This window comes from Aplysia californica, unplaced genomic scaffold (genome assembly GCF_000002075.1).
Source record: "Aplysia californica isolate F4 #8 unplaced genomic scaffold, AplCal3.0 scaffold00023, whole genome shotgun sequence".
NCBI lineage: Eukaryota > Metazoa > Mollusca > Gastropoda > Aplysiida > Aplysiidae > Aplysia > Aplysia californica.
The window spans coordinates 1232818-1242817 of record NW_004797293.1 but is presented as its reverse complement, the minus strand read 5'-3'; the positions used below and the strand labels follow the sequence as shown (position 1 = coordinate 1242817).

The following is a 10000-nucleotide window of genomic DNA, read 5'->3' as shown; positions in this document are numbered from 1 at the left end:
ATGTTGGTCCTGTGCAGCAGATAACCAATAAGCATGCCTACCATGTAGGGCGTCAATCGGAACCACGTCACTGCGTAGACCTCCAAAAAATCGTCACCAGATCTGTGTTAAAATTAATAAAGTTTTAAACAGTTGAAAAGGCGCGTCTAAAAGATCAATAATCGAGTGAATATACAAAAATAAATATAATATAATATACTTTTTTTTATTAGCATGGAGACATGTGAGACATAATAATATATTATAAAAACATTTTCGTTGCTTTTGCGTGGGGTAGGGAGGTTCTGTTGATATAGCTAACGTATTGTTGCTAATGTTGATAGCGCTTTGTTGTGTGTGTTTTTTATGTCTTGTTGTTGAAGAATATTACTTGCTATTTTCCTTTTTGCCAAAGCTGGTGCTGTGTTGCTGTCCTTTGTTGCTGTTGTTGTAATTCATGTTGTTGGCGCCAAAGTTACGAACGTACATCGTTAGCCTACACTTTATTTGCATCAGACCACATCTAGCGTTTTCTCACTACTTCGAGAAGCAGCGCACCCCTTTGGCGCGGAAGGCTTCCTTATCTTTCCTATCGCCACCCTTGCACGCAGCAGATGGTTGTGCATGTCACAATAACTTTTCTTTTTTTGTACTTCATTTTCAAACTTTCCAAAAGTATTCAACTAGATACCTTTCTGGGATTGTTTCTTGGTATCAGAAGTAAGGTGCCTTGAATACATTTGGATTTTCGGACGAATTTTTGACATTAATGCGTTCTAGAGACGTGTCCACATAATATTGAAATTGTAGGGGCCTCTTCCTTTAGGAATGTTAAGACACAAACAAGTTTTCATCCAAACAGACCGACTTATCCACCATATCATGGTGAAGAGCCGAGGCGCTTCGTCGTCGCACACAGTCATAGACCCAAGTTCCATTCCCAAGTCCGCTGCATTTTTATTGAGTATCTTGGTCTTTCTTTCCTTGGGGATGTTGTACCCCTCAAGCAAGATTTCAGTCCCACTCCTAAATGATCCTACTTTTGCTCATGGGTGAATAACAACGCGCAGATATATATCTTTTTAAAGATAGACTGACAAATAGACAAATAGACAAACAATAATTTCGTTCTTACAGTGGAGGATAATGCTCCACTTTATCCATCGGCGTCAACGCCACGTGTCTTTCGTGCGATGTATACGCCGTCCAGCTCATTGAGAAGGCACTCGCAAGGCCGCACAGCACGTAGGCAATTACAGGTTTTCTGGGGAATCAATAGTAATAAGATTAGTAATTATCATAGTAAAAAAAGAATTTAAAAAAGAATAAGAATAGGAATGAGAATGATGATGATGATGATGATGATGATGATGATGATGATGATGATGATGATAATAATAGCAATAATAATAATAATAATAATAATAATAATAATAATAATAATAATAATAATAATAATAATATTACTATTATTTAATAATAGTAATAATAATAACAATAATAATAATAATAATAATAATAATTTTAATTAATAATAATAACAACAATAAAAATAATGATATAAACCATCATTATAACAAACATAATATCAATCATAATAAAACTAAAAATAATAGACCACATTGAAATAACTCTCTATCCCGTACAAGTACTTGCTTTGAGCTGAAGTAGTATCGATTTCTACTTCAACATTTAGTAGTAGTTGTTTTTGTTGGAGTTTTATTTTTGGTGTTTGTTGTTTTGTTTTTTTGTTTTTTGGGGGGGTTTTTTTGGGGGGGAGTCTTACACACTTGCAAAACAAATAAGTCAATAAGTGCCGAAGATTAGACGTGTTACCAAAGAGAAACATACTAAAGAAAAGACGGAGAAGAGATACAGACGACAGATGCTCGATAAGAAAGAAGGAAAAAAATCACACCTGAGCACCGTCCAACCACACATTTCAACATATTTGTTTTTTTATTTATTTTTTTTGCTATAAATATCAACCCCAGGTAGAATCTCTTTATGGGGCTTGGATTGTTGCACAGATTAACGTTACATTTGGAGGTCCCGCCTCGTGACTAACCCTACAGCGTTGAAAAGAGCGTAAATCCCAAGTAGGTAGGTAGGTAGGTGGGTGGGTAGGTAGGTAGGTAGGTAGGTACGTAGGTAGGTAGGTAGGTAGGTAGGTCGGTAGGTAGGTAGGTAGGATGGTAGATAGGTAGGTAGGTAGGTAGGTAGGTAGGTAGGTATTGCCACAGCATCACTGAAAATAATTTTGTTTATGTGTATACTTAGGTATATTATATATTATGTGTAAATGGTTTGTGAGTGTATGTGTAAATGTTTGTCTGCGTGTATGTGTATGTGTATATGTGTGCATGTGCTTGTGCATTATTCCTTTGGCATGCGAGATAAACAAATTTTAAAGTCTCACCTCTAATCCAAACATATTTTGAATCATTACTAAACGGTAATATAATCTGCTTCTGGGCAATTCCTTTTTTAAAAATTATACCAAAACAATTTTCATAGGATTACCTGTCGAAAGCGAGAAGAAATATCGGTGTAACGATGAAGATTTGCATGTCCACAGAGAGATACCAAGTCCATTCATAACACTGCAGATAATGGTTTAAAAAAAACAGATATCGTTATTTAATTAGCGACTTGAGTTTTCCTGTCAGAGAAAATTTAGTCAGGTAAAACGAAATGGAGAAAGACGTGGGCAGGGGTTTGATATCATAAAGACACAGCAGTCATCTTTGAACCTTGTTATAAAATAAGGCGCTTTTACAAAACATATAATTTGGTAACAATGCAGTAATATTGTAAAATTTTGTTTCTTTAACTTTCTAAGACAAAATTGTTCTAGATATTTGACGATATGTTTTTGTTTCAATTGTAGATGTTCTACACACTCATCAACACAGCTTAGATCATTTAAGAGGCGGGCTGCTTGATCTGCCTGTCAGTTCGTAACAGAGAAAATAGGTAGGGATACAACGTCCCAGCGGACGAACGGAGTTACTCGATTAGAATATCCTCCCCACTCCGGAATCGAACTCACCTCTGAGTGAGTGCGACTGCGAAATGCTTACCACTACACCACCGAGAAAATTTAGTCAGGTAAAAAGACGCAAGTTAAGTGATTGTTGACATCACTTAGTTTCTTAATAAGACGTCACCACAGTTTGCACTACTTGTACGCAGACTCCATCCAGCTGTGCATGTTTTTTTCAGAGCCAGGCAGGATGCATTTGTGTCACGACGCGGTGGCATCAGGCATTCTACCTTACGTTTTGGGCGTGTGGGTTTATTAGTGGCATCTTAAAGCTTGCTCCTTTGTCTATCTCTCGATGAAAAAGATATGTGAGGCGTTCTGACAAAATGAGTTACTTCTTGCTATCCAAGAATGGAGATATCGGCCGAAAATCAACACTGGGGTCAGAATAACAGATTTTCAATTGACCCCATTTTCTTCAGATCTACCGTTTGTTTTATTATTCCATACTTACAAATTGTTCAAACTCCACCTTTAAAGTTGATGTATCAATTTGTATAAGGCTGAAATCTGAGGAGTAACTCATTTTGTCAGCACACCTCACATTAATATTCATCTATCTGTTGTGATATTTGCTGTTGAAGAAAGTAGGGGCTCGCCTGGTTTCAGAGGTAAAATTAGCGGGAAAAGGGCCTCCAAAGTTTGGTGACTTTCATAGCTTGAGTGTCCTTTGAATATACAAACGTACATATTTTTTTAGGGGGTGGGGGGCTTTTGTTGAAGTTTTTTTAATGGTATCCACACAGCAATGTGTTTTAAATGGATATATAAGGGTATTGAGACAAAATGAAAATGAGAAATTGATGAAAACTGCCCATCGCCTAAAAAAAGGTCAGTTTCTTTGATTTCAATATTTTAACAAATTCACCACGACGCATCGCAAATTACCCCAAGGGGACCAGTACTAGTGCAAACATTTTTAAAATCATTTTTAAAACCTATTTTTTCATATCAAGGCAGGTTTTCCAACTCACCCCATGGTTAAAGTTGTTGATGTAGAGAAGAGATTGCCACCATGTGTCTTTGCACCTGGGGAAGTATTCCTCAGGACGTCGGGTTACAGGCCCGGTGAACCAGTACGGATTGGTCAGCTCGGCGAATAGGTAGACGAGAAACATGAGAGGCGTCAACCTGTGTGGGGGCAAGTGTCGTTGTAAATAGTGGAGTTATTTTTAAAAAGTATAGAGAAAAATCGCGTTTTGAGAAAGCGGCCGATAAAGAAAAATAAAATATTGACTTTATGAGAAAATGGTGGTGACAGACATGCCCGGTATGGAAAGAAATGCGGCTTTTTGGGGTTCTTATGCAATGAAGTAGTTGTAGGGGATGCTGAAGAAGCTAAAAATGCTTGCAACTCAAATTCCATTGCGCTACCTCAGAATTATACACTTCTACCCAGTCAATACCTAAATTTGAGAATTTGATGTCAACATTTTTGAGTTTCACAATATGTAGTGGTGTGTAATTAGTAGATGTATGTTTAACTCTTTAAGGCCGTAGCGGACACATTGTCCCATCAGTAGAAGCAGACCAAAGGCGATAGTGCGGCACATTTCGAACTAACACAGACAAACCAGAAACGCGAATTAGAGCATAAATAGAGACATGTTGTTCCATGTCTTTTTTTTGTGTCAGATGAAAAGTATACAACTGAAAAATATGTATGAATAAAGAAGCTATGCTTCCTTCATTACTCCAAAATGGCGGGTTGTCAAATCTGTCAAATGACGAGACAGCAAAGGGGCATCAATGGTCAAGGAGAAAAGTGTCTGTCTTAGACAGAAGGTCGTCTTACACAGTGGCCTTATAATGTTAAAAAAAACATAAGGGAGGAAATGTGAAGTGCCCATCTGCACAGATGATTTGATTGTCTTATACAGCTGCCATTAGAGCAGGCTCGGCTTCATTAAATGTATTGTGAAGAATAAATAAACCCATTGACGTGTACTATTAATAGCAAATGTGTAAGCCTATGACAGACAGCCAGAAACAAGAAGAGGCGTGTTAACCTTTTTGTCACATGACAGGCTGAGATTACTATGTATACATTACGCATGAGCTCGTGAAAGTGTTTCTTTGTAAAAGAAACCTAAGGCTTTTCAAAAACAATAATAATAATAATAGATAGCATTTGTATAGCGCATATCCCCGCTCAACAGCAGGCTCTATGCGCTTTACACTATATTATTACCCCAGCAGACCATAGAACACTCCGAAACATTCTCAGCTTCCTGGGAAGCAAACAGTGCAAGCAGCCGATTAAGCGCTCAAACACTAACAGACTGACAAGATCTGTCTATAGCCGGGTACCCATTCCCACCTGGGTGAAGTGAAGAAAATTCGTATAAAGTGCCTTTTCCAAGGACACAACGTCGGGCCCTTGACGGGATTCGAACCCACGACCTTACGGTTGCGAGTCCGAGAGCCTAACCATTAGGCCACCGACAATAATGATATCTTTGAGCTAACCGGGGTCTTCGGCACAGTGGTTAGAGTTTCGCCGGCCCAGCTCAGGGCCTTAGTTCGATTCACATGTAGGAAGAATCTCTATCGAGTATCTCGGCCTTTCTGTTATGATGTTATGTATATGCAAGATCGAAGCCCGCCTCCTAGATAATCTATATTGTGTCAAAGAGGGAGTTGTAACAGCTACATTTGTAAATGTTTGCATTGTGTTTCATTAGCCATTGTTTGCTTACTTGACTGTTACTTTCTGTGGCATTATTTGTGAGTTCTGTATTTTATTTATTATTGGGCAGGACTTGTCGACAAAATTAATTCAGAAAGGGAAAAAATGGAGAACCTTAATGTGTTGCTTTTCTTTCTGTCAATTTACGGAAACTCTTCTGCCCATTATTTTTAGTTGAATCGGGATGACTTTTTAAAAATAGACAGTAAAAATTAAATGTATTCGAGCATATCCCTTTTTTAAAGAAAATATAACATCGCTCGCAACCAATGACTTGACTTACCTTAAATACCTGTTGACATAATATTTCCACCAGCTGATTTTTCTTCCCTTTTTCGCCCACGAGTTCAACTTTCCATAAGTCAGCACCAAACCTCTGAAACAAAGTTGTTGAATTTTTTAGAAAAAGATTTGACTTACAATATAAGTGGGGATTTGCATTTTAGAATTACGGAGGGGGAGGGGTGAATCAAATGTAGACGTAACAGCATGTCAAAACTTGTCGATCGTGATTGGAAAATGATACGTGAGAATTCTAAACTTCGGACAGACAGACAGACAGACAGACAGACAGACAGATCTATTCTGGGGGGTTTTCAAGAAATAATTTGTGAAATGTCTTACGAAGAGGTCACTTATTTCCTTATTATGATACGCTAAGTACTATCGCCAAATGAATATCAGAATCGTTTCCATGCATCTATCTTTACCCTCGACTCGATAGCATCCATGGTGTAATGGTCAGAATCTTCCCTGCTTTAGGCAAGTAACATGAGTTCGATTCCCTCAGAGGATATTATCGGTGAATCTTATTTAACGTTGGTCATAGGCACAGTTAAAGCTGCTAGTCTACAAGATTATTGGGATAATGCTAGTGGGGGTTAAAAACGTTTTAAAATGTTCACAACTGATTGATGCCAGCTTTTATTGCAGAAGAATGTAAATGCGAATATATGTGAAATCGCTGATGTCCCAATTCTTAGTCAAAGGGATTACAATACCTCCTGTTCCATTATTCTGCAAGAATAAAATAAGAAAAAAATCTGGAACACGCTCTTACCCGATCAGCAGAAAAGTGTCACAAGATAATGTGCCCACATTCATGACCTGGAACCATAATGACTTCCCCTGATCCCTAAAGAACTGTATCGGGTTTTCTGTCGAAAGTGAAACATAATAATAAGAAGAAGAAAAAGTATAATTATTGCATTAGTATCGCGCAAAGTCCCGCTCAAAAACACACTCTGTGTGCCTTACAGTCAATATTCTTACCCCTGCATACCAGATAGATAGCTTTCTGAAACAGTCTCCATTTTTTGGAGAGCATACAGTGCAAGCTTCCATTTTTACAGGGGTTAAAACGCAACGTAAGTGACAAGATCATTCGCTGTCTACGGCTGGGTACCTCTTTTTCACCTGGGGGGGAAATGAGAAAAATTAGTCCGAAGTGCCTTTGCAAGGGACAAAACGAGTTGAGTGACCTAACCAATAGACTACCGATGCCACTTAAAGTGAAACATCGCATAATTTGATAAAGCCAGCTTGCTGGGGTCCTTACTGGAACTCCATATGAAATGTCCAACGGTAAACAAAACTCTGGCGTATCTCAAAAGAAAGCCAGCTCGGCGTCAATGGTGAGTGGTTGCACTCTTTGCAGTATACTCAGAAGACGAAGGTTCGGTTCTAACGACGACAGTATATTTTACCAAATATATCTGTCTTTCTTCTGAAATGAAGTAACACATAGATCTACGAGATCGTAGATCCCAGACAGAAATGATAAGCGAAATTAAAGCATACTTTCTTTTTTGGGTATAAACCCTAAGCATCACCCGCCCCCCATCCCACCCCTTTACACTTCTCCTATCCTCTACCCATGTTCTTGCATTGCCCTCAGCTGCTTCAGTGGGCTATTCCGATACGTTATAGCCTCATTTATTATATTGTGTTAACAACGACTTATAACGCATGAAAAAAGAACCCACGTTTGTGATTTAGCAGTTACGTACTTTGCTGCCGCACGCAGGACATGCGAGTTCGATTCTAGAGTGGAAATAATATTGTTTATCTCGTATCCCGGTTTTTCTGTTAGAATGCATAATCTATCTCTCTCAGCCCGAATCGGCTCCGACGGGCAGATTCGGAAGCTCGCCTCTTAACTTAAAGGACCTGAATTGTGTCAATGGGGACGTAAAAACACCTACATTAAAAATAGATCTAATTAAAACATAATAAGAGAGTGCAAAAATAAGCGAAAGGAGAAGTCATACAAATACATAAACTCACGACTGGTTGTGATACTGAGCAAAATGGCATGTCCGAAAACAATCCAAAACATAGTGAACACACGCATTCCGTTCAGACAGTCCAGTTTATCTTTGTCTTTCGGACTGGACATATCCAGGAGATCCTTCATGTTAGTTTTGGCCGAGAAACACAACAGGATTTTCACCAGCGGTCCTGGAGACAGGATCAGAGTAATTACTTGCAGCAAAGTTTGTAAGCGAAATGACAGATACGAGATTTTTTTTTTAAACAGCCAATGAACAAACACACACACAAAAACAGGGGTGACATGATCAGATAATTACTTGCAGCAAAAGTTTGTTAGTGTATTGGCATTTTCTTGATCAAATTTTTAAAAAAGCAAACAAAGAAACAAAACCACCACTAACAGCAACAAAAACAAAAATAACAAGAACAAAAACAACATCAATAACAACAAAAGCAACATGAACAACTACAAAAACAACAAAAACAACAACTATAACGACAAAAACAAAACAACAACAATATAAACAGCAACATTTACAACAATAAAAAAACAATCACTGCAACAACAACAACAACAACAACAACAACAAAAACAACAACAACCACTACAACAACAACAACAACTACACGTGTATCTTACTGTCTCGTTTCGTTTTCAGCATCGTCTTAAGCAAGGGCAGATACTCGTCCTTGGATGAAGTAGACCCGCTAATGTCGTTGATCTTTGCCTCTATTCCATCGTTCTCTAATCGATAAAGGGCAATCGTGAAACAATAAAGTATATTATGGTGGTTGTGGTGGTGGTGGTAGTATTGGCTGTGGTGGTGGCGTTGGTGGTGGTTGTTAGTGGTGTGGTGGTTAGGATAGTAGTGATGATGGTGTTGCCAAAGGTTAATTTAATTGTGGTGGTGTTGGTGATGTTGGATGTGGTGATGGTGGTGGTGGTGAGGGTGTGGAAGGTGATGATGATGGTGTTGCCTAAAATGAATGTAATTGTGATGGTGTTACTGATGTTGGATGTGCTGATGGTGGTTGTGGAGGGGATGGTGGTGGTGGTGGTGGTGATTTTGATAGTATTGGCTGTGCTGTGGGGGAGTGGTGGTGGTGGTGGTGGAGTTGGTGGAGGTTGTAGTTGTAGTTGTTAAGATTGTAGTAATGATGTTCTTGCCTAAGGTGAATTTGATTGTGGTGGTGGTGTCTCTGGAGTTGGATGTTGTGATAGTAGTGGGGGTGGTAGTGATCATGGTGTTGGCTAAGGTAACTGTGGTGGTGGTGATGTTGGCCATGGTGGTGGGTGTAGAGTCGGTATTGATGGTGGTGGTAGTGGTAGTAGTGGTAGTGATTGTGGTGTAATTATGGGTGGCGGTTGTGGGTGTGGTATTGATGGGATGGTGGTTGTGGCGGTGGTTTTTGCGGTGTTGGCTGGGGCTTTATCGGAGCGAGGGAAAATAAACAACATTGTATGTGTTGGGGCTTTGGCGACACGTAAATGAGTAACTTACCAAAATAACCCTATAAGAGTGAAGAAACCTATTTTGTTTTACTCATTTACTCATGTATTTATTTATATGTAAAACAATTTCTTCTGTGTTTACTTTAAGACTAACAGTTAAGTCCAAAACCCAAAATGCTGCACAGTTGATTGTTATTACTAAACACAAAAGCGCCAGACGATATAATTTGGCAGGATACCAAAAAAAAAAAAAACAACGGTAATGTCTCATTGTCTTTGAATAACAACATTAAGTGCCAAAGGTCAGACCGTTACCCGCCAGGCCATCCTCCTTGGTATCGTCCCCACTTTTCCTCTCCTCTCCTTGGCGGTCCAGTGTGAAGTCCGCAAACGTTGCCAAAACGACAATAACCAGCAAAGATGAGTAGAGCAATCTGCAGGAAAACGTGCATCATGTTATTTCGTCATAATTATGAGTAACTGCAGGGTGAAATCAAGCGATCTTTAGTTTGTGGAATATGGAGTTTATTGGTATCGCCTTATATGTATGTGTGTGAAT

General features: G+C 38.9%; 1 protein-coding gene across 1 annotated transcript in view; it reads right to left on the bottom strand.

Annotated features, from left to right (window-relative positions):
• The window catches only part of LOC101859219 (O-acyltransferase like protein), a 26210-nt gene that overhangs the window by 6304 nt on the left and 9906 nt on the right, over positions 1-10000 (bottom strand). Inside the window, exons 5-13 of the mRNA XM_035972599.1 lie at positions 9757-9875; positions 8629-8733; positions 8001-8174; positions 6775-6871; positions 5998-6090; positions 4000-4156; positions 2503-2582; positions 1115-1243; positions 1-102 (exon numbers count right to left, since the gene is read on the bottom strand). The exon at positions 1-102 is cut by the window's left edge and continues 19 nt beyond it. Coding sequence (XP_035828492.1) covers positions 1-102; positions 1115-1243; positions 2503-2582; positions 4000-4156; positions 5998-6090; positions 6775-6871; positions 8001-8174; positions 8629-8733; positions 9757-9875 — 1056 coding nt within the window. The remainder of the gene's footprint in view (positions 103-1114; positions 1244-2502; positions 2583-3999; positions 4157-5997; positions 6091-6774; positions 6872-8000; positions 8175-8628; positions 8734-9756; positions 9876-10000) is intronic.